General features: G+C 24.8%; 2 protein-coding genes across 8 annotated transcripts in view; one reads left to right on the top strand and one right to left on the bottom strand.

Annotated features, from left to right (window-relative positions):
* The window catches only part of LOC100207375 (uncharacterized), a 75,881-nt gene extending 64,168 nt beyond the window's left edge, over positions 1 to 11,713 (bottom strand). The window contains exons 1-11 of one of the 2 annotated variants that reach the window (XM_065805378.1): positions 11,554 to 11,713; positions 10,687 to 10,790; positions 9,920 to 10,324; positions 9,666 to 9,842; positions 9,476 to 9,522; positions 6,081 to 6,184; positions 5,829 to 5,944; positions 5,646 to 5,749; positions 5,453 to 5,572; positions 5,132 to 5,273; positions 553 to 681 (exon numbers count right to left, since the gene is read on the bottom strand). In XM_065805378.1, the coding sequence (XP_065661450.1) occupies positions 553 to 681; positions 5,132 to 5,273; positions 5,453 to 5,572; positions 5,646 to 5,749; positions 5,829 to 5,944; positions 6,081 to 6,184; positions 9,476 to 9,522; positions 9,666 to 9,842; positions 9,920 to 10,315 (1,335 nt within the window). In that variant the 5' untranslated portion in view covers positions 10,316 to 10,324; positions 10,687 to 10,790; positions 11,554 to 11,713. The remainder of the gene's footprint in view (positions 1 to 552; positions 682 to 5,131; positions 5,274 to 5,452; positions 5,573 to 5,645; positions 5,750 to 5,828; positions 5,945 to 6,080; positions 6,185 to 9,475; positions 9,523 to 9,665; positions 9,843 to 9,919; positions 10,325 to 10,686; positions 10,791 to 11,553) is intronic. The other variant, XM_065805379.1, reaches the window with a different exon arrangement.
* The window catches only part of LOC100203646 (BTB/POZ domain-containing protein 9), a 29,072-nt gene continuing 15,975 nt past the window's right edge, over positions 11,710 to 24,806 (top strand). For 2 of the 6 annotated variants that reach the window (XM_065805382.1, XM_065805380.1), the window contains exons 1-5: positions 11,731 to 11,900; positions 12,079 to 12,218; positions 12,363 to 13,215; positions 14,814 to 15,150; positions 22,123 to 22,232. In XM_065805382.1, the coding sequence (XP_065661454.1) occupies positions 12,369 to 13,215; positions 14,814 to 15,150; positions 22,123 to 22,232 (1,294 nt within the window). In that variant the 5' untranslated portion in view covers positions 11,731 to 11,900; positions 12,079 to 12,218; positions 12,363 to 12,368. Of the gene's footprint in view, positions 11,901 to 12,078; positions 12,219 to 12,362; positions 13,216 to 14,813; positions 15,151 to 22,122; positions 22,233 to 24,806 lie in introns of all 6 variants that reach the window. The other 4 variants (XM_065805385.1, XM_065805383.1, XM_065805384.1 and 1 more) reach the window with 4 other exon arrangements.

Below are 24,806 nucleotides of genomic sequence, written 5' to 3'. Positions count from 1 at the left end.
TATACGCACACACTATATATATATATATAATATATATATATATATATATATATATATATATATATATATATATATATATATATGTATATACACATATGTATATAGATATATACGTATATATACGCACACACTATATGTATATATATATATATATATATACATATATATATATATATATATATATATATATATATATATATATATATATATGTATATATATATATATATATATATATATATATATATATATATATATATATATATATTACATATATATATATATATATATAATATATATATATATATATTTGATACAAAGATCTTTTCATAAAACATAGAAATGTGGTCAGCAATTGTCAACCTCAAACACTTTTAGGTCAACTGTTAGGTCAGCATTGCCGAATGCCGACCCTAATTCCGAGGGTTGATATATATATATATATATATATATACATGTGTGTGTGTGTGTATGCACACAATAAAACCATTTTAAAAAGTTTACAGTAAATAATATTTATAATAGAACAAGTTAAAAATTGCGGAACAACTTACCGACACAATTTTTGTTATTAGAGCAGGAAGATTTGTACCATCAAATGTTTTAGTCAAATTGGCCATTTCATATAAAATACAACCTAATGACCAAAGATCACTCTTTTTATCATATGCAAGACCTTCACACTAATAAAAATAATAAATGTAACAATTAAAAATGTTAAAACTAATAAAATTATTAAAATGAACTTTATTTTATACATGGCATATGAAGTTTTCAATAATATTCCATAGTCTTAGAGTGTAAATCTTTAAGCCTGGGTCTTGGATTTTTGTTAAGAGACACTACAGTAATGGTAAATAATACTCTAGTTATTTAACATTACTGCACAATTTTGTATCAGAACAATCTGGTATATAACGTACCCAATTGCACTTTTAGTGTAACCAGTGTAATTGCAAATCAATAAAATCACTAAATAAATGAGTTTTTACAACATTTTTTTTTGTCAGACTTTGTTTATTACAAAACATAATAAAACAAATTATATTAGTTTTATTTTATTTGTTACAGGAAATCAAATTGAATACATTTTTTTTGCTTAACCATTTTGATAAATTATACACCCTAGTTGTTTTCATTGAGAATTTATTTTTTAAAGGTTAAAACAATTAAGAATTTAATAAAAAAAATTAAACTTTAATTATTAAACTGCTTTTCATTATTTTTTTCTATTTAGCCATAACCATTTTTTTTTTCTTTTCGTGACTTTTTGTCAAAATAAATTTTTGTCTCTTTTACTGAAAAACTTCTCTGTAAACTTGTTGAGCCAAACAGATTTATCTACAAGTAAATCCTTTTAACTTAGATACTGATATATGTAACTAGGAAGATGATTCATCCTAATATACATTAATTAAAAGTTACCCATTTAACATGAAAAAATGATCAAAGTTATTTTCAAGTATCTTTTTAGAAATAAAAACTTTTAAAATACTAACACAGTATTAACAAAGTAGGTTTGTACTAAGATGACAACATCATTATTGACAAACAACTCTACCTTTATCTCTATGAATACAAATTTAAAAAATGGCTGTTCATAAAAAATTTAGCTAGATACACTTTCTCTAATAAACTTGTTGTAAGATTTAGAACCATTGTTGAAGAGAAACTCTAAAAAGTGTAAACAAAAGCAGTAGAATTTTGCCATGATAGCATTGTTTAATCAGAGTCAAATAATTTTGAAACACGAGTCAAATAATTTTGTGATATCAATCCAAACTCTTTGGTTAAAGCGATAACAATTGGCTCATCACCAGTGTTATACCAAACAGAATATGCTAATATGTATGCTTGTCAACTTATTTATCTACTCCGATAACAATTAGTTTCTTAACTTCAGTTAGGCGTTTAGAACTCGTGATGCTGTTGATTCTTTTTTTCCTCCTTAAAACTTCCTAAGTATGATATAGAAAACCCAAGATCAGTCATTTAATTATAAAATCAGTATTCAGATAAAGGTCAAATCAAATTTTTACTGCTAGTGACTTGGTACATCTTTTTATCAGCTCATTAGTTTTCTCCATTTTGTTCTATTTTCTCTCTAATAACATTTTGTATCAGCCATAGCAGTTTAAAACCTTCCTTTGTAAATCAGACATTGAAATGATATCAAAAGTAAGTTGGATATTGTTAGACATTAAATTATATATTATATATTATTAGACATTAAATTGTATATTGGATATTTTTAGACTTTTTTTTTGTTTCTAAATTTATTTTGTAATTGCATATTGAATTTTATTAAAGTCTTACGCACCTAATTTTTTAATAGCAAAACAGGTACGTTATTAAAACAACATTTTCATTGAAAATGTAAGCAAAATAACATTTTGAGTAAACCAACAATAAAACTCCATAACAAAGTACCATTTATTGAACAGGGCATTTCAAAATAATTTTTTACAAGAAATATAGAAACTTTTAATTTCCAAAAAAAAATCTAATCAAAAATACTATTTTTATATACAAGTATTTAATTTTAATTTTCAAATTAAAGGCAATTTTAAATTTTTTTAATGTTACAATGCATTGCAAAATAAAATTAATCAGTCTAAAAACATTTTAAGGTCCAGATAATTGATAAATTAATTTAAGGTGCAAGTAATTGATATTTGCAGTTAATTTTATTTGATAGTATTAAACAACCTTTATAATTCCTAAACATCAGTAATGTCAATTTTGAGCGAGCAACATTTGGATAAAATCAAATATATGATTTTTAAGTTTAATAGTGAAAAGATTTACTTTTTTTTCTATTTACTAGAACATTAATATAATCAAAAAAATAATAATTTTAATAATAACAGTTAGATGTGTTTAATAAAATTTCATAAATAATTAACTTCGTTAATGAAACAAATATCTTAAATTTAAATCGGTCTTTTTTTAAGAGCTAAATAAGCCATCAAGTTTTAATTTAAAAACATATCTAAAGGATACATAACCACAGGTGTTTTTTAGTTTTCCAACTACTATTGTTTAGTAAATGCAAAAATTACAATATGAAACAATCTTCTGATAGCATTTGAAACAAGGAAGAAGTTAAAATTTTGAAAAATGTTAAAAAAAACCCAATAATTATAAGACATGAATAAACTAAATATAATTAACTAGAACACATACTTTTTTAACACTATGTTAATATGTTTATTTAAAATAAAAAGAAAGTTAAGTTTTTTTAATTTTAAAAATGTTATCCAAATTTAAAAGTTTTTTTAAAAGCAAATACTCAACATCTTTAAAGCCATTATGAAAGGTTCTAGTGAGCTTGTCTTTATATAGTAATTAAAGACAGTTTTGAGAAGAGTGGAGGATCTTTTGAGTAGAGTGGAGGATCTTTTGAGTAGAGTGGAGGATCTTTTGAGTAGAGTAGAGGATCTTTTGAGTAGAGTGGAGGATCTTTTGAGTAGAGTGGAGGATCTTTTGAGTAGAGTGGAGGATCTTTTGAGTAGAGTGGATGATCTTTTGAGTAGAGTGGAGGATCTTTTGAGTAGAGTGGATGATCTTTTGAGTAGAGTGGAGGATCTTTTGAGTAGAGTGGAGGATCTTTTGAGTAGAGTGGAGGATCTTTTGAGTAGAGTGGAGGATCTTTTGAGAAGAGTGGAGGATCTTTTGAGTAGAGTGGAGGATCTTTTGAGTAGAGTGGAGGATCTTTTGAGTAGAGTGGATGATCTTTTGAGTAGAGTGGAGGATCTTTTGAGTAGAGTGGAGGATCTTTTGAGTAGAGTGGAGGATCTTTTGAGTAGAGTGGATGATCTTTTGAGTAGAGTGGAGGATCTTTTGAGTAGAGTGGATGATCTTTTGAGTAGAGTGGAGGATCTTTTGAGTAGAGTGAATGATCTTTTGAGTAGAGTGGAGGATCTTTTGAGTAGAGTGGAGGATCTTTTGAGTAGAGTGGAGGATCTTTTGAGTAGAGTGGATGATCTTTTGAGTAGAGTGGAGGATCTTTTGAGAAGAGTGGAGGATCTTTTGAGTAGAGTGGAGGATCTTTTGAGTAGAGTGGAGGATCTTTTGAGTAGAGTGGAGGATCTTTTGAGTAGAGTGGAGGATCTTTTGAGTAGAGTGGAGGATCTTTTGAGTAGAGTGGAGGATAAGTTATTTAATAATTAGCTTAGTATTTTTAAATATTTTATAAAATTTTATTTATTAAATGCAATTAACTTCAATTTTCTTCAATGTCTATTTTATATACTTAACTTTTATAAAGCTAAAGTTCTTTTTCTCAGTAATCAAAATTTACTTGGTAAAAACTAATTAGCAGGTATACATAAATAAACAATAACAATAGTATCTGAACGGTTTGCTATGATGTCAACAAACTATTCTTTTACTATGTACTTAATTTTACAACAAAATTCAATTATCAATGGCAAAAAAAAGTTTGTGGAGCTCACAGTTCACTGGGATAAATATAGTATTTATATGCATAAATAGACATTTAGGCATATAAATACCATATTATATTTAACATCTATTAGATACCAGATGTGTCAATTTTGATTTCCCCTGAAAAAAAAAAAACCCATTAATATAGTCTCATACAACTTAAGGAAAACAACCAATAATATTAAAAAACAAATTTTGCATGTAATACAAAGAACAGGTTTAAAATAATAGATAACTAACAATTTTTATGTATAAAAATTGTTTATAGCATAAAAAATGATAGAAAAAACATTAATTTATTTTAGTTCCAGCTTGAAGCATACATAATGTTTTAAAAGTGATATAAATTTTTTTAATTGTTTAATATTGTTTTAATGTTTTAATATATACCATTTATGCACTAAAAAAAAATGCTTTACAAGTAAAACATAAATAGTGATTAAAACTTATCGCTCAACTTATGTTTACATTAAATTCAATGACAAAAAGAATGTTGTTTGCTTAAAATTTTTGAGTATCTATGAGTTGTATTAAGTTTTGAAAAAATATTTTGTAGCATCACAAATTGAATAATCTGAAACAACTGCATGAAAACCATTTATGCATAAGTATAAAAAAGTATACAAAGTAAAAAAATTGAAGTATTTAAACTTTTAAAAAGTAGAAATATTTTAAAATTTTTACCATTTCTGGTGATATGTAATATGGAGTACCAACCACTGTAAAATTGCCCATGTTATGAGTGTTTATTATTTTTGCTATTCCAAAATCACCAAGCTTTACTTTACCTTCTTGAGTTAAAAAGATGTTTTGAGTCTTCAAGTCTCTATGTTAGATTTATACTGTTTAGGGTAAAATAAATATATTCTGTGTAAAAAAATTAGGTGCAAAGATTGCACAGCATTATAAGTTAAACTACTTACATAAATTCATATAATGCATCATTTACTAAACTAAATATAAATAATAGAAATAAATGTAAGAAATAAAAAAATTTTTTTTTACCGATGCAGTATGCAGTGATCATGGCAATATTTAATTGCAGACACCATTTGTGAAAAAATAATAAGAATATCTCGTTCATCCATATCATTTTCCTGCTTACTCAAGTAGTCAGCTAAAGTTCTGTAAATATTTAATATTTATAATATGACAACAAGTTACAATTAAAGTTATCATATTTATTGCAGTAAAATACCCTCCATCAGCATATTCCATTTCAATCCATAAAGTACCATCTTCATCAAAACTGTCATAATAGCTTATTATATTAGGATGACTTAGCATACCTAAGACTTTCACCTGGAGATAAAGAGATAAAATTTTATAAACCTTTTAAAGTTTTATTTATATTTTTTTAAACTCAAAAATTTATTGTGACCTCATTCATAGCAGCATTGCGCTCAATAACATTTAATTCAAGAAGAGATATTTCTTTTAAAACTACTAAAGAATCGTCGTCTTTTTTACGATATAAAACAGCAGTTCCATATGCTCCTAAAAAATGGAAAACTAAATAGTAAAAGGTACAAAAAGTTCTTGTAAAATATTCATTTTATTTTTCTAACAATGCATTCATTTTATTTTTTTGTTTATTACAACTTTTAGTTTATTTTTTCAGCTCATTATGTACCTCTTCCTAAAATGCGAATTTTTTCATAATTACTGATTTGATTTCCTGATCCTGACCAACCACGTAACTTTGCAGGACTAAAATATAAATCGCCAGCATTTGACCTAAAAAAAAACTCTGCTTTAAAAATGTATAAATGATATTTTAATAAACATCATGTAACTTTAGGTAATGTACTCATGAAAACTTATGAAAATGATTTACAGAAAAACTTAGAAATTAGTGTTCTTCTAAACATGAAAGCAATAAAAAAAGATCATTAACACTTTATTTGGTAGTTAAAGGGAAAAATTTACAATTATAATCAATAACATGATCAACTTTAAATTAGGGAAGTTTGCTAAGCTAAATTAATTATAAATATACTCAAAAATTAAAAAAGAAATATTTGAGTGATTTAAATTTTAATTTTAATTCAAAGTGAAAAAAAAACATCTAAAAGAAAACCATTCACATAGGTCCGAGCACACGTAATTAAAAAAAAAGTCAAAAAAAGGGAAAAGAGCATCCTAAAAAAGCATTAACAGCTATAGTAGATCCAAGGAGAAATAAATGTTATAGTCAGTGTTATTTCACTAATTTTTCTAGTCAATCTATTAAATTGTAGAGTGACAAATATATTGAAAATAAGAAGAAAAAAACATTACAAAGTTATCTTTAAAACAACCCAGTGGGTACAAGATGTGTTTAAGGTGTCTAGAAAACATATTAAAACATATTACAACATTTTTTAGACATCTAAAGTACACCTTGTGCTCACTGGGAAGGTTTGGTTTTGATGGCTTATTAGTCAAAAAGACCTAATAAAAAAATTTACATTTGAAGTTGCAGCTAAAGAAATACCAATATATAAAGCATAGCAATATTGTTTTACTGTTGTTTTTTTTCTAAGTTTATAATGCAAACTTATCTTTTTTAGTTTAGTAACTATTCAAAAGAAGCAACTTTAATACTTATTTCTTGAGTTTAAAAAACAACTTTATTCTCTCTTTTTTTTCCTTGTTCAATTTTATGTTAGATTTATAAACAAACAATTGTCAATATTTACATTACTTGCATTACTTATATCTATCTATACAAAACAAACAAGTTCTTTATGGTATACATGTAACATGTAAAACTAGATGTAAACAATTTCTATTTTTACAAATTAATCAACTAGGCTATTAATAGTTGTCAAAAAAAAAAAAAGAACATGTGTAAATAATATATAAAAATCTGACAAAAATCAAGTTAATTACAAAACTCTTTTATACTATAAACTATCTACACTTATAAAGTGAAAAAACTAGTGTAAACACAAAATTATTTTCTCACTTCTCTCGTAAAGAACAATGATTGGATAATATAAAAAGTAATTAAATTGCACCATAAAAGTAACATTTTCCATGTAAAAATACTGTGTATTTGAATATATTATATTATAGCCCATATGTTTGTATGGACTATAATATAATATATTAAAAGAACTTATTAAAATCTAAAAAGAACTTATTAATATCTAAAAAGAACACTGAGTGAATAGTTATATATGACTTAGCTGCAATTTAAAACGTTTTTGATATTTGATTTGCTACCTCAGGCAGAGAAACAGCTCTAAATTGTGATCTGAGCTTTAAAGGAAAAAAAATTCAAATAATTTTAAACTCAGTGACAAATTTGTCTCTAAAATACTTTTAATTGGCATTTCTTATACTAAATATTATATATATATATATATATATATATATATATATATATATATATATATATATATATATATATATATATATATATATATATATATAATTATATATATATTTTAAACTTGATCTATATAATATATATATATATATATATATATATATATATATATTTTAAACTTATTTTAAACTTGATCATGGTTTTTTTTTGGCATACTATGGTAATTAGTGCGCTTAAAAAAATGAGCTGAAAAAACTAAACTAATTTAAAGTGAAAGTTAAAAATAAATAAACCATTAAACTGAAATAAAAACGAACTTAACAAACAAAATAAATAAAGGATAAACCAGAGAAAGTAAAACCATAAAAATAATATACTTTTTAAATTAGGAGTGTCTCAATTAATAGTTTAAACCTAATAATTAATTTGATTTAAAAGCGTCTCAATTAACAGTTTAAAGTAACTTTTCATGCATATCTATGTTAGCGTAGCTCTTAAGTTGATTAATATGTGGTAGTGGTTGAGATATGTGGTAGAGAATATGTGGTAGTGGTTGCTCACCTTGTAAGCAAGAAGTTCTAAATTTGATCCCACCACATCCCTGGTAGTACCAAGCTAAACTTATTTCTCTGCAAAAGGGGCCTGGTTTGTCAAGATTTGTATTTCAGAGTTATAGAATTTAAAGAGGGTTGAAATTACAACTAAAGTAGCCTCCTAAACTGTAGTGGCCTTCATTGTCTAGGGGAGGCGAATTCAAATAATAATTAAAAAATTGTTATATTTATGAGGCGTGACTGTTAGTTCAATGTTAGATAAGGGTTTAAATCCTATTAACAAATAATTTTTTTTTATGTTTTATTTGCTTAGACATTAGAAAATATCAAAGTTTCAAATTTTTGAATAATTAAGTTCAAAGTAATTAAGCTTTAGTTGAATAAATTTGAAACTCTGATATTTTCTAAATTTTAAAAGTGAAACACTTTTAAATTAAAATAAAGACATATTAATTTTATGCTTTTATTTTTTCTGGCTTATCTTTTACTTATTTTATCATTCGTTAATACTTTTTTTAATTTAAACTAGCTTTGTATTTTTTTTGTTTGTTTGTTTTTTCTTTGTTTTTATTTCTCTTTTCAGTTTATGGTTTGTTTATTTTAATTTTAGTTTAAGTTTACATTACTTTATTCAGCGCATTTTTTAAACATGCAAATTAACAAAAATATGAAAAAAAAACCATGGTCAAGCTGTAAAAAAAATATTAAGTTGTAAAAAAATATCAGGTTGTAAAAAAATATCAAGTTGTAAAAAAAATATTAGTAGTAAAAATAATATTATTTGTAAGCGTGGTCATATAAGGTGTGTAACGGCATATGTCTCCTGAGAAGGCTTGATACATATATATATATATATATATATATATATATATATATATATATATATATATATATATATATATACATATATATATATATATACATATATATATATATATATATACATATATATACATATATATATATATATATATATATATATATATATATATATATATATATATATATATATATATATAATATATATATATATATATATATATATATATATATATATATATATATATATATATATATATATATATATATATATATATATATATACATTCACAACAACGTCAAGAGCTTTAACACCAAAAAAATTGTATTATTATATACCTTTCCCCATCTTTTCCAAAAATATCTTTGTTCGTAGTTATCGGGAGCTGAAAAAAAAAATTATTCCAGTTAAAAAACAACAAAACATTTTCAAATTATAATCTCAGTAAAAAAATTGTAACACTTTGTCTAAAATATAATACTTATATGTAAAAATATAAACATTCAAAAAATGCTTGTATGTTTATACTCTAATATAATCCTGAAGTTCATGAATAGTTTGTTGACCATCAAATGTTGAATCCAGTGTTGTGCATAAAAAGTCAAAATGAGAATTAGGATTTGATCTATCGATTGAAATATCAACCAATTTAATAAAAAACTGCTTGATTTCTATATTTTCGTGTAGGGTTTTTAATGAAAGTACCTGAAATTAAAATAGAAAAATAATTATGAATAAAGACTCAAAAAATTAATTAAAAAACTTAATGAAATGACTAAAACCTTGTCATGGCAAATGATGAGATTTCCTGGGCTGCCATAAGTAAGCATAGCAACACTAATCATTTTATCACCACATAACAAATCTTCAACACTCTGCAATATACTGGAAAAACTTGCATCATTTTTATAGCGTAAGATAGCCACATTATTCTTTAGAGCCTTTACTAAAAGACCGTATTGACGTATTTTCCATGAAACAATTACTAATCGATTAAAATGATCTTTTAACTTATGATAATTAGGAGAAACTACTGACTCATCTGTTGGTTGTTCAAGAATAGTGGTTAAAAAGCCATCTCTATCAGATGAATCTGATGAAATTGTATCCAAAAGAAATCCTTTATCATCGTACACTGATTCAACACCATTAAGGTCAAGGGTTAAAACATCATTCATAACGTAATGCTGAAAGTAAAGAAACTTATTTATAAAAAACTATAACTGTTTATTCATTACACAGTATACAAAAAAGTAATTAATAATAATACTTTTTCAATATAACATACAATAAAAATTACAACCTACATAAAAAATTTGATTTTTGCTGCAATATTCTACATAAACTATAGAATTTTCCAGCCCTAATAAAACCCAATCCGCTTCTAGGAATTGCAAATAAAGACATTTTATACAAGCTACTGCTCAAATATTGAGCACAAGATAAAGTGACTAAAAATAATTCCAGGAAGGAGGAAATATTTAACTAAAAACTGATGTTTTGTTAAACTGTTTTTAAATGACTTTTTTTTAAAATTCAAATGACTAACCTCTGAAAAAGAAATATTAAATTACTTCTTCTTCCCACATCCCATCCATATGTAAAGCTTATTTTAAAAACTTTTCTCAAAACAACTTCTTGTAACGTCTTAAACTAGATTAAATTCATTAAATTAAGCTTCATAAAATTAGTTTCACCAAAAAATCCATAGATGTTTTATAATTTTATGATTAAAGCAAAGTTTAAAAAAAAACTTCACTAATGTTTAATATTAATATTAAATAAATATTTATAAAACTTGGTGTAATGATGTACAAAAACTTTTATATCTTTAAAATCAAATAGGAATTTATGTTTTTATTACACCAAAATTAGATAAAAATTAATTTAAAATTAAATGACTAATTTAAAACTAAAGTAAAATTAATTACAACTAACAACTAATATAAATTTCATAATTAAAAAAAATTCTTATTAACAGAAATATTAGACTCTACTGTAACCTCTTGTATTATTTATTCAAAATGAGAATAAAAAGATTTCTAATTGATCTGTAATTTTATCTATTTTGATCTGTGACTTTATTTTATTTTTATTTTAAAAAAATCCGATAATTACAAAAGTTTGAAAAAAATTAAAGAATTAAAAAAAAAAAAATACTGTTAGCTAAAGAAGCTTAGGATGCTTTATAGATTTCTGATTTTTTATTTTTAATAATAATTACACTCAAGGCTAATAATTAATAATAATGTCAAATTAATTTTTTTTTTTTTTTTTCACAGATCTCTGATTTTTTATTTTTAATAATAATTACAAGACTTAAGTCTAATAATTATTAATAATGCAAAATTGATGAAACTGAAAAAGAAAAGTTACTTTTTATTTATCAGAAAAATACTTTCATATTTATAGATACCTAATTTCTAAATTATGTTTACTCAACGTTGATTTATATGAACTTTCTTTACATTAAGCCATTTGGGTAATCTCGAATCTCGAATCGGAGAAAATTATATTTGTTTACTTTTCTAAGGTCGACCATTTTAACTGTTCTGCAAATTACGTACTTCTGTTTTGCGATATTTTAAACAGCGAGGTCGTTAAATATTTACGACCGAATTCGCCAGTAAATATTTTATTACGTGTTATTTTATTAATGTTAATAAAATCAAAGATGATATTGCAATATATATTTTGCACTTTATGACACACACTCAGTTTTGTAAAGGTTCAATATCTACAAGTGCATTTTGTAATATTATGGTATTTATTTTAATTGAATAGAGGAAATTAAAGTGGTCTATTTAGTTTATTTGTTTAGTTAACAGTTTAAGTCACCGAGTTTACTACTTACTATTACTTAAACCGTTTACTTGTTAATTTTTTGGCCTTGTTTTCCTATTGTATTGTGTATAATAATGTGGTATGATATTTATTTAAGTGCTTACAAGGTGCGCTAGTGGCCGATGTGATGGTGTAACTGTCATTGGTGTGCACTAAATTGTTAATGCTCAAGCAGATCTAAAGTTAATAATTACTGTTTATCTATTTTTTTTACCTCCACTAGCGATGTGTTAAAGAGTTACGTTTTAAAACTATTATTATTACATTTTCAGCATAAAACTTATAACAATTAAGTTTTTTTTCTAGATTTTTTTAAAAATTATATAGCTATTTATAAGCAGTATACTTATAAATAGTAATTTTAGAAATATTTTTATTTAGATTTAAATGGATTGTGAAAAATTAGAAGAATATTCAAATCATATTCAAGAACTTTGTACTTTAAATAGCTCAAAAGGAGATATAAATCATATACAGTTGCTTTCTTCTCAAATGGACTCTCTTTTAATTTCTAAAAAATTTTCTGATGTAACTTTTATTGTAGACAATCAAAAATTTTTTTGTCACAGATTGATTCTTGCTGCCCGCTGTGAATATTTTAGAGCCCTTTTTTATGGTGGAATGCGAGAGTCTAACTCAACATCAGATATTGTAATATGTGATACATCTTCAACATCTTTTCAAATGTTGCTGAACTACATTTACTCTGGGTTAGTTGTGTTGAAGACTCTGAAAGATCATGAAGTTATTGATTTGTTAAATGCAGCTAACAAATATGACTTATTAGCATTGCAAAATGCTGTTGGATCCTACTTAGAGTCAATTATTAATATTGAAAATGTAACAATTATATACGATGCAGCATGTTTATATTCATTATCATCTTTAAAACAAAAATGTCTAATCTTCATAGATCATAATGCAATAGATGTTTTAGCCTCTGAAAATTTTGTAAGTCTTTCAGAGACTTCTTTATTGGCTATAATTTCAAGAGATTCTTTTTATGCACCAGAAATAAACATTTTTAATGCAATTGTTGACTGGATAAAAAATAATGAACCAATGTTAGACAAAACTTCAATTTTAAAGTATGTGCGATTACCATTGATAAGTTTACATGATTTGTTTCATGTTGTAAGAAAATCTAAACTTTTTAATTCTGATGCAATATTAGATGCTGTTCAGATGAAGACAGAATTGGGTGTCAGTGATATGCCTCTACGTGGATATTTAGGTTTGTAATTACTGAGACAAATTTTTTCATTCCATGGCAATTCAACAAAGAAGACAAAAATTTTATAATTTATGCTGACTTAGCATTTGTTCATTTCAGCAATGAAATGAGTTAGTTTAAAATTTGGTGCATTTTCAGAGTGCTATAACTACATCTAAATTGAATAATAAAAGCATGTTTTAAAGTATTTTGATGGTCGAAATAGGGATGTCATCATTTATTATATAAATGTCTTATTATATAGGTATCAAGCAGTGCTTATAAAGCAAAAGATAAATTGCATTTTTGTCTTTTTAAAGCAGCTTTTTATGTAAATCTTGTTTAATTGTTGAGTCTGCTTATAATTTATTGGTAATTTATTTGTAACAAAATCTTAAATTATTTTAAGTAGTAAAAAGTTATTTTTAAAATCAATAATAAATTATTAAAGTTATTTTTGATATCACTAATAATTGTATAATTAATTAATTTTGTTGAACATGGGGTGAGTTCAAGGTCATGGGGGAGTGAAGGTTGTTTTTCTAATCCCCCTTTCCAAAAATTAGTGTTTTTCAAAAAAAACAGAAAGATTTTTTTGAGTGTTCAGAATGCAAAACTCAAAAAAGCCTATGTGTTAAATAACCAAAGCACTCCTAGAAACATGTTGTTGTTGTTTTTTGTTGTTTTTTTATTATTCTTTAAATTTTAAATTTTTACATAAAACCATAGCCAGAACCTTGTATTATTATTATTATGATTTATTATTATTGTTATAATTTAGACACATGTTAAATTTTTTTTTTTGTTTTTTAAAGTATTTACTTTATTATTAATCTACTGCATTAAATTTTAAACATAGTTAGCCCAGCACCCTTGCTACATAAGGAGAGGAGTTTCCACATCAACAAGGCACAGGGGGAAGAGAGGGTAGAGAATATCTTTTAATATTTAAAAAGTTATTTATTTCTTATTTGGGTGACTTTGCAGAGAACTTTCAGTTTGTTGTTCAGGATAATGTGCAGTTACCACTAGTAAACAACCGGCGCTGGTATTTGACTGTGGCCAAGGCCGGTTCTATGAACGGGGCTGCATAAATATTGGTGCATATTAACTTATTTTTATATATCATATCAATATGCACCAATGTTTATACAGCCCCAGCTATAAACCCAGCTTCGGTCCAGGTCAAATACCAGCCCTGGTCGTTTACTAGTTACCACTGAAATAAACCAAAATGTACACTTTAGCCTATTAATATATACTATAAATTAAATGTTGTTTACAACAAATGGTCCTATCTACACATTTTTTGATATTGAGTTGGCTAAAATTATTGACAAAAACTCTTGTGGACGCGTGTCATTATGAGTTCAAAATCTCTCTGGGGTGGAGAGGGGGTAATTTGGAAAATGTCCCATTATGCTAAAAAAAATTAGCATTAATGTTTAAATTTATTATTAATCTGAAAAAAAACTTTTTACTAATTGAGCATTTAAATAAGCTTTACATAAAAAGTTATATTTTAAAAAAGCAAAAAATACAATAACATCTTTTGATTTAAAAGCAAACAAAATGTTTTTCATATTTTATCATTTATAATCATTAAATTTTCTCTTTAGATTCGGAAACAAATTTGGCTCAAAATTGTTTTGGTGCCACAGTTTTATCTGGAGAATTCTGTGACACTTTGTTTGATGGAGAATTTGCATGTTATGATCTTGAAAGAGGTTTTACAAGGCACCTTATTTCCGATGAAAAACAAGGTATTGTAATAGCATTAAGTCGTCCTAGTATTATCAACATGATTAAACTATTGCTGTGGGATAAAGATCAGCGATCATATTCATATATTATTGAGGGTTCTCTTGATAATCAAAATTGGATTCAAATTGTTGACTATTCTATTTATATGTGCAGATCATGGCAAAAAATATGCTTTCCACAAAGAGTAATAAGGTATGGAAGTTTATGTAAATTCTTTTTTTATTTTATGTTAAAATATAAATAAAGAAAACAATTAACTAATTATTTCTGGCCCACTTCATGTAACAGTTATTTATCTCCATCTGATGTAGGGGAGTTTAGGAAATTTTTCTAATTATTTTTATATAATGATTTGACATGCAAGATGGATTTTTTTTTTTTTTTTAATGCAAGCAACAATGTTAGGCAGTGGCCATTTTTGTTGGAAGAACTGTGTTATTTAAAAAAATGTAGTTGATAACATCATGAGTAATCATTAAAAATATTTATTTTAATCCTTTTGATACCACCCATTGATGAAGACAATACACCAAGCGATCAAATTAGTAATACAATAATATTTTCTACTAGTTATTTTGCTACTTTTTTTTAACCATATTGATATAATATTGGTAAATATTGTATTAATATGGTCAGGGTGATAGCCAGGAATATATGTACTGCATTTTTGCAATATTGGGAATATTTATTGTTATTGTTCTACAAAATATTAGGAATATTTATTGTTATTGTTCTACAAAATATTGAGAATATTTATTGTTATTGTTCTACAAAATATTGGGAATATTTATTGTTATTGTTCTACAAAATATTGGGAATATTTATTGTTATTGTTCTGCAACATATTAGGAATTTTTATTGATAGTGTCCTATTACTTCCACAAAAAAATTGTCCTAGAATTCTGGAAATTTAAACCCATTGGGAATTATGCTTTACACGCGGTGTCATTGGGCTGGCTAACACCCTAATGGTTTATCATAAATAACAGAAATTAATTACATTTCACTCATAGTTACAAACCAGACAAAAAGTTAAAGCTAAAGAAAAAAATAAACAAAGGAGATTAAGTTGTATCATAAAAAGATATAATATAAAACCATAAAATTAAAATATGAAAAATAAATAGAAAAAAAGTATTACAACCTGACATTTAAACGCATAGCACTAAATACAACTATAATACAGGGAGAAATTCTATACCAACACACTCAAACAATTTTGTTTTTAATTGAGCAGTAAATAGTAACAAGAGAATATTTTTTCTTTTTTATTAAATTAGTATATTGGTTTCATTAGGAAATTTGTCATATTTAATTGTGTTGAAAAATAGAGTATAGCTTACTTTTTTCTGTGTTTCTGGTGTAATGTGTATGTATTTCAAATGTTTTAATGAACAAATTAAAGAAAGACTTGAGTAGTTTATTTTGAAGAAAATCAAATACTATTATATAACTTTCAAAGATTATTGAAATTTAGGGTTTTTAGTTTTGGTCTTGGTTAGAATCATTTAGTTTTGGACTTGGTCAGATCGCACTCTATTCCTAACTCTGGGAGACAATTACAAATAAAACTTAACTGAAAAAAGGAAAGAATTCTTAACAAAAAAAAAAACTATAACTTAAACAAAATGAATTAAATTTACAATTAATAATTTCTAAACTTTGCTCTTTTATAATTTTTTTATAAAATTAAGTAACATTTTTACATAAAGTAACAACTTACTTATAATGATTGTTTAATAAGGAAACAAACATTCTTCAATTTAGCAATGAGTATAACACAATTTCTTTTATTTATATAATAATAATATTTTATTTCAACAAGATTCTAATAAAAATTTTAATAAATAAAAAGTGTATATTTTATTATAACCCTATTTTACAACCATGTTATGCATATTTTGCTAAATTTAAAATATTTGAAACAATTCTTTTTAGTTAGATGAATAAAAGAAACAATTAAGTCATTGTGTTACTAGAAAATTATTAAAACTATCTTTTCTTTTAGAAGTGTCTTTAATGTGTTTTAAAAATTCTGCCTTGTGCCAGACCCCTGAACCAGCAGTCTATAATGATCAGTATCCAAACTGCAGACTAAGTATAAATTTAACAATTTTATATTTAAGTCTCAATTTATTATGCAATAATATATATTATAAATTAATATATAAGGGGCATATAACACTCCTAATTAAATTATTGTTTTATTTAATCATATTGAATTTTATTTCTTTTAAGAAGAGGAAGCGTAGCTGCTTCACAATACCGCTGATAATGTTTAGTGAGTGGGTTTTTTAAAGTTTGTGTTTTTTATGGACCTCTTGGGCGGTGTTAGTTTATCCATAATTCAATTCATATATTTGTTTGTTTGTGTTCTGTATGGACCTCAGACGTGGTGCTGATTCAACCCTAAGTACTTTATGCAATGTGTGTTTGTGTTTTGTTGGAACTTCTGGCATGGTATTTATCTACTTGTAATTTACTATGTATATAAGTATGTTTGTGTTCAGTAAGCTCCTGTATGTTTATTTGATTATTAGTTTCATTAACTTTAATGATTATTAATAAAGTTTCATTAAAAACACAATTGTTGTTGAAACTATTGTTTTTATAAAATCAATTATAAAAGTTGTTTTAAAAGATTTACATTAAAAATAACATAAAAAAATAAAAAATTTTCCTAAAACTTGATTTCTTTTTTTTTTAAATAAAAAAAAGAAATCAAGTTTTAAGAAAGGTTGAGAAATAGCCACACCACATTCATGCTTAGTTTCTTTAATATTGAAAAGTGGCTTTGATTTGTGCCCTTTGAAAAGTGCCCTTTGATTGTTTCTGTACACACCACCCCCATTTCCTCTCGTGGTCAAGTTGTTGCAATTAAATATAATATGTGTGGTCAGGATTAAAGTGCAATCTTTTTATTGACCAAGTCTGTATTAAGTTTTGTTGGCATTTAAGGAAATACAATTATCTATTTAACATAAACAATCCTGAATAATTTTTTTACGAAGCTGAATTTAGAAGTGATTTATTTACTTCTTTACTTCTGTATTATTAAAAGATTTACATTTAACATAAAAAATACATACTTTGCAGTACAACAATGCAGGTATGAGAGGGAATTAAAAAGTGATTTATTAATATATAAAAGGTTAGTTTTATCAGATCATTGATGGACCACAGAATTTGTTAACGAGCAATATAAGTAGTTATTTACATATAGCCTTTAAGAGTACCATATTTAATGAGTTTGTGTGAGGGTACAAACTTATTAACCACAATTAAGTGTGTCATTTCTTATGTATGAAGAATAAAAAAAGGTATTTAACAATTACAAGTTTTTTAAAAAATTTTAACTTTTTAAAAACTCTTCAAGTTGTTTATTAGCCATTCTGTTTATTTTTAGTAATCCAAAAATTATTTCTTTTGTTTTATATTATGACAAAAAAATTCAGCTTATAATAATGATAATAATAATACTAATGATATTATTAATAATAATAGTAATAATAATAACAATAGCAATGATAATAATAAAGTTTTGCTGTACTTATGACAAATGCAATGTACTGAGTCTAACAGCTGTAGATGTTAAACTTTGACAGTTATAGCAAATAAAGTTTGTTTTATATGAGAATTAATTTTGGTTCTATTAAATAATTGTATTAAAAGTTGAAACAAATGATCTACTGTAGTAGTTATATTTCCTAAAAAAATGTTTTAAATTTGAAGTAAGTTATTTTAAGCTATGGCCATTAAAAATTCAGAGACAGTATCATTTAAGTGGCTATAAAAAGATTGACATTAACATATCTTTTTATAAATTTTTTTGTTTCTTTTTATGGAGCTCTTCAAAAAGTAGAATTAAATATTCAATAATTCTAAATGTCTATACTTGGCAGTGATAAACACAGCCTACAATAATATCAGATTTTCTAGGTAAAATAATTTCCAGGTTCTTAAAGCTGTGATTTATGCATATGAAAATTGTTTTTAGGTTTGTATACAAATTTATTAGAGGTTCAAAGTAAAATAGCTCCAAATGAAGATTTTGTTGGAGTATGCTCATAAACAAAACTGACAAAGTTTAATGGGATTGTTGGTGGGATGTCATGTTTTAGATTAATTTTAATAATTATGTTGAATTTATAATTAAATAAAGACAATACTTTGTCATCATCAAAATATTTTTTAGGAAATGCAATATTAAAATGATAAGAAGAAAAAGAAATTATGTCAATCTTGACAGTACATAAATGTTATATTAAAATCAATATATTAACAATTATAGGGTTTTATTATCCATTAAACCCTACTTTATAATCACAATTTCTAATTGATGTTAGTATTTTATGTTTCCTGTTTTTGTTATATTTTTTATGCTTTTAAATCAATTCTTTTTTACTATATCTAAAAAATTTCTTTATTTTTACTTAAAGTTGTTTTCAGTTTTTCTCCTTATTCAGTACAAATTTTAATTTCCTTATGTTGTTTGTACTTCTTTGGCTCTTGTTATAAATGGAATATTTGTAAGTTCATGGACTTTTCTATAACTATTTTACCAAGTCTATAACAAGTTTTTATTGAGCATTGTTTAAGTTTTTACCTTTCTGGTGCGACACTATTTGACAATCTAAGATTTTAATGCCTTTTTTTTTTCAAAAAATGTTATGAATTGCTATACCATAGTTACACTAGTAACTTGAAATTAATATTAAACTCATCTTCAGAAAAACCCTTTTAGGGTTTAGTACTACATACTCATAGGAAGTACTGCACAATGAATGAAAATCAAACTATTATGTCCAAGGAAGATATATTTAAATTTTTATTTTTATTTTATATATTTTAAAATGATAAAAAAAGTGATGATTCCTGCTTAACTTTAAACCGACTAAAATTCGGTCCTTCTATTGTTTCTTGTGGTCTGCAATTAACTAAGTTTAGATTATTAGAATTTTATAGAATAGTGATGAAGTATTTAATTCTAAAAGTTAGAGACAGAGTGAAGAAATAGTACATATTATAAATTATATTTTATTTTTCTGATAAGTTTCAGTTTTTAATTAAAATAAAAGTAGTATGTATGCAAGCTTGGACAGGAGTGGCGTGCAATCGAGCGCTATTGCTGACCATGCAAACAATTTTTTTTTGGACAACTTGACCGTGATTATTGTTTTGACTTTTTACCAAATACACCATATGTTTTGATGATTTCAAAAATGCGCTGGAAATAGAAATAATAAACTAAATAACAATAAAAGAAAACTAAGGAAAAAACAATTCCTTGCATAAAAGAAAACTAAGGAAAAAACAATTCCTTACATAAAAGAAAACTAAGGAAAAAACAATTCCTTGCATAAAAGAAAACTAAGAAAAAACGATTCCTTACATAAAAGAAAACTAAGAAAAAACATTTCCGTACATAAAAGAAAACATATAAGCACTAAAATAAAAACTCGAAGCGAAACTTTTTGTCAAGTTTTTAATTGCATTTGAAATAAATTTTATTAGGACTTATCTTTTTAAGTGTTTTATTAAAGTTATGCAAAACACTTAGTTAAGTAATTACTACTAATGATTGTTTAATAAATTAACAAATTTTATCAAATTTATTAAAAAGTATTTTATATAATATTTTTAAATTGTGTAAACATTTAGATTTTCAAAAAATTTACAAAAAAAATAACGTAGTCTTTTTTAAATTGTAATTTTTAACAATTTCATGCCCTAATTAGTAAGTCAAGTTAAAAAAAGGCTTTAAACTTTTTTATTTGTAAAAATAGGAGAAAAAAACAAACAAGCAATTTAATTTAATTTCGATTTGAGCATTACAAGCAATTTGTAACTTTATTAATAAGCATTTCATGCAACGAATTTAAGAATTATTATAAAAGATTTAAACTCATTCATTCCTATCCTAATTAAAAAATAAATAAATGAAAGGTTTGTTTAGATCATTATAAAAGATTTAAACTCATTCATTCCTATCGTAATTAAAGAATAAATAAATAAAAGGTTTGTTTAGAAAATTAAAAAAAATCATATTTTATGATAAAAATTAATCATATGAACATTTCAATTAATTAACAAAATGCATGCTTATATAAGTAAATAAAGTTATTTTATATTCTTGTATAATTCATATGAAATGTTCCTAGACGGTTTCTAAGCAAGTGATCATAGTAACCATCATAATAGACCATAAAAATATGGTTATCATAATAGACCATAAAAAGATTTAGTTGATCTTATTTGAAAACATCATAAAAGGTTTGGTTAAAATAGTCTGTAAATTTGTTTTTACATAATCCTTATTAACTATAAGGTAAATTATAAAGTTATAAGAAAAAGTAAATTCAATATATACTTCATCAAAAAACCATGCAGCTTTCATATTTAAAAAAAACTTTTTTTATGCGCAAAAAAAGCTGATCATCAATTAATTCAGATGTAGCATAGCTATCATGGTAAGAGAAAATTAAAAATAAACAAACCATAAACTGGACAGAAAGGAACTTATTGAATGATAAAATAAATAAATAATAAACCAGAGAAAATAAAAGCATAAAAGCTAATATATTTTTTTATTTAGAAGCATCTCAGTTAATTGTTCAAACTTAATTTAAAAGGGTTTCAATTAATAGTTCAAAGCTAATAATTTTTCGACCTGTTGATGTAGTGCATCAGTTTATTAATTGTGTCATTTATGATGTGCGATTGCTCTATTGACATTGGTCCTAAAAATTGATCATTTCTTTTTATGTTTTATTTGCTTTGTAGACATTAGAAAATATCAAAGTTTCAAATTTTTAATTATTAAGTTTTGTTAAGGTTTTTACTAATCTTTCTTAAATCTTTCTATTTTACTCTAAATTTTATCTTTTGCAAATTTTCGTTACAAGTGTACCTAGAAAAAATTTTTAGAGGAAATGAAGTGAAAAAGTGTAATTTGTGTGTGATAGAATATCCAATATGCCCAGCACTGACTAAAGGTTCAAGTTTAAGTTTGTTTTTTTTTTGATTTTTTTTTTTTAATTGTATACTTTAACGTTGATAAAAGTTCTATAAAAAAAATCCTTATGAAGTTTCTAATAGCAGATTTCAACAAAGCAATACAATATTTTATATAATAACAAATACAGGTTTATGGTTATATTTTAGGTATATTCGTGTTTTGGGAACAAATAATTCAATCAATAGATACTTTCATTTGGTCACTTTTCAATGCTTCTATACAAGTGGATTAACCCATGTAAAAAATGGAATAATCGGTAATATATATATTAGTGCAATATAACATTTTAAATTAGGCAATTTTTAAATCCACACAACAGTCTAAAAAATAAGAAAGGCTGTTAAAATACATAAAGTAAGCAAGCTGAAGTTTGAACTACACACTTCTTGTTTGTAAAAAGTAGCTTGTATTTAAATTAATTTTCATATTGCAGGTTTTTTACAAAGTTACATTTTAAAATTATGATTTTAAAAATGTAAATCACATAGCAAGAAATTTTATTATTACTAAGTCACGCAGACAGAAACCGATTTTGTTTGTTTACAAAAGAATATTAATCACATTGAAGAATACCGGAAAATTCTATTGTTCATTCAAGCATTTAATTTTGCTTTATTGTTTTATATGCATATGTTTTTAATGTTTTAAATTAGTAAATGAAAATATTTTTGTTTTAAAATTAAAACGTTTAAGTTTCAAATACAAATCGTCTTTTTTATTATGATTAAGCAAGTAGTAAAAAAATCTTAATAAAGTAGAAGTTGTTTTTAAAAAACATTTGTGTTATTAAAGGATCATTCCAGCTCAATTCTATTTATGCTCGGCACCATGCCATCTCAGATTTTGATAATTTTTGGAATTAAAGCTTATATTAATAAAAAAAACTTCACTCTAAATTTTAGTGTCTGACTACTTACAATTTCAGAGACATCGATACTCACTCTCAATCTCTTTTTTAATTGTTTTGTTTTTTTCAACTCCATTTATTTTTTACGCTAATTATATGAAACAACTAGCTTTAATTTATGAAATACTTGTTCAATATTATTGAAAATTTGTACCTAGCTATTTTTTAAAATAGCTAGGTACAAAAAAATGATATCTAAAACTCAAAAAAATTAAAGCTTCTCTTCTGAAAATTCAATTTCAAAATGGTGTAACACATTTTAAATGTTTTTTGATGCCCCGTGCAAAAAGAAGTATATCTTAAGATGCCTGAAAGATATGATTCTGAAAATCTTTCCTATGGTTCTATATATAACCAACTCCTTATTACAAAAAAACTGTAGGGGTATTCTTTTTTGAATCTAATTTATTTGTATTGAAAGTTTTTTTTTTTTTAATTTAAGAAAAATTGTCATTTAATAATGGAAAAATATAATAAAGAAAGATGTTCAATCTGATTAATAAATAAAGGAATTTGTCACAAACAAACATGAGAAATCCAATTATATTAAGAAAATTTCAAGTCCATCAATATGTTTACTTAAAACGTTACTTCACAATCCACCTAACTTGATGTGATCCATTTACTTAACCATAATACTTTTTTTAAACTATATTGTAATTATATATACTAGATTTTTTTGCATACTGAAGTAGTAATTATCAGTAGTATTTTTAGAAGGATTTAAAGAAAATAATATACAACTTGCTAAAAAATTAAAAAAAAACATAGGTATTATGTTATTCCTGGAGAAAAGATATGGCCATTATGTAAAATTAAATTGATGTCATTTATGAATGATAGACCAGGAGAAACAACTGCAGCCAGATTTATGAAGATGAAGATAATGAACTTCTTAAATCTAATTTCTTCTTTGATAGCTATGAACATAAGTCCTCTTAAAGTGTATGCTGTAAATCATCACTCAAGAGTTGCTCTTGGTAAAAAGAAATCATTACATGTTCAAAAAACAGTTAAGTTAGTTATTGCAAGGACTTTTAATAAAGATCTTGATCAGTTAAACCAATAAGGTTCCTTTATTAAATTATCTAAGGAAGTTAAATGTAAAGCAATTGACATGGATATACTTATAGGAAAAATTAAAGAAAAATGTTAACTTCCACTCGAAATCAGAAAATTCAATTACTAACACTGGTTCCAATATCTTGGTCTAACAAATGAATTGAAAAAGAGTTTAATGTTACTAATTGTATTGTGCAGATATAACACAAACTGCTGCAGAAAAATGGTATTTAATCTTACCCTTAAAAAAAAAGGAAAGGAAATATCTTATTTTTACGTAAGTGTATTTACTGTATGCTAAGTTTAAAACCAGTTATCCTGATATAAAAACTTGTTTTTCTAACTTTTGCTCAAATTGTTCAAAATGATGCATTACAGTAGGAGTATCTGGTATGCATACAGTATGTGTGTGATCACACATACTGTATGCATACCTACAAACAAAATGTTAAGTTAATGATTAGTGCAGTTAAGTTATCAAAGGTTTATCATAAACTAAATCGATATGCTTGTTTGTAGTGGGGCTAACAAGAATTGCATGATGCATTGTTGCCATTTGTGTCCAGTAGATTCTATATTAAGACATTATTTTGAAAATGAGCCCTACACTCAAGAAGATATTGATGAAGATGGTAGTTATTGTATAGATTGCAAACAATGGAAGACAACAAGACTGATCTGAGCTTGAAAGTTTAACAGAAATCACAATTAGCTTCATTAATACTCTAATAAATAAGTTACAAAAACTTACTGTTCATTTTTACATTGCAAAAACATTCATACATTGCTGTTTTTTAAGGACATTAAAGAATGAGTTAAGTAGTACTGAGGTCATTGTCCTTTGTGATTTCTCTGAAAATT

The sequence above is a fragment of the Hydra vulgaris genome, chromosome 09 (assembly GCF_038396675.1).
Source record: "Hydra vulgaris chromosome 09, alternate assembly HydraT2T_AEP".
Classification (NCBI taxonomy): domain Eukaryota; kingdom Metazoa; phylum Cnidaria; class Hydrozoa; order Anthoathecata; family Hydridae; genus Hydra; species Hydra vulgaris.
This window is presented reverse-complemented; position numbering and strand designations above follow the sequence as displayed.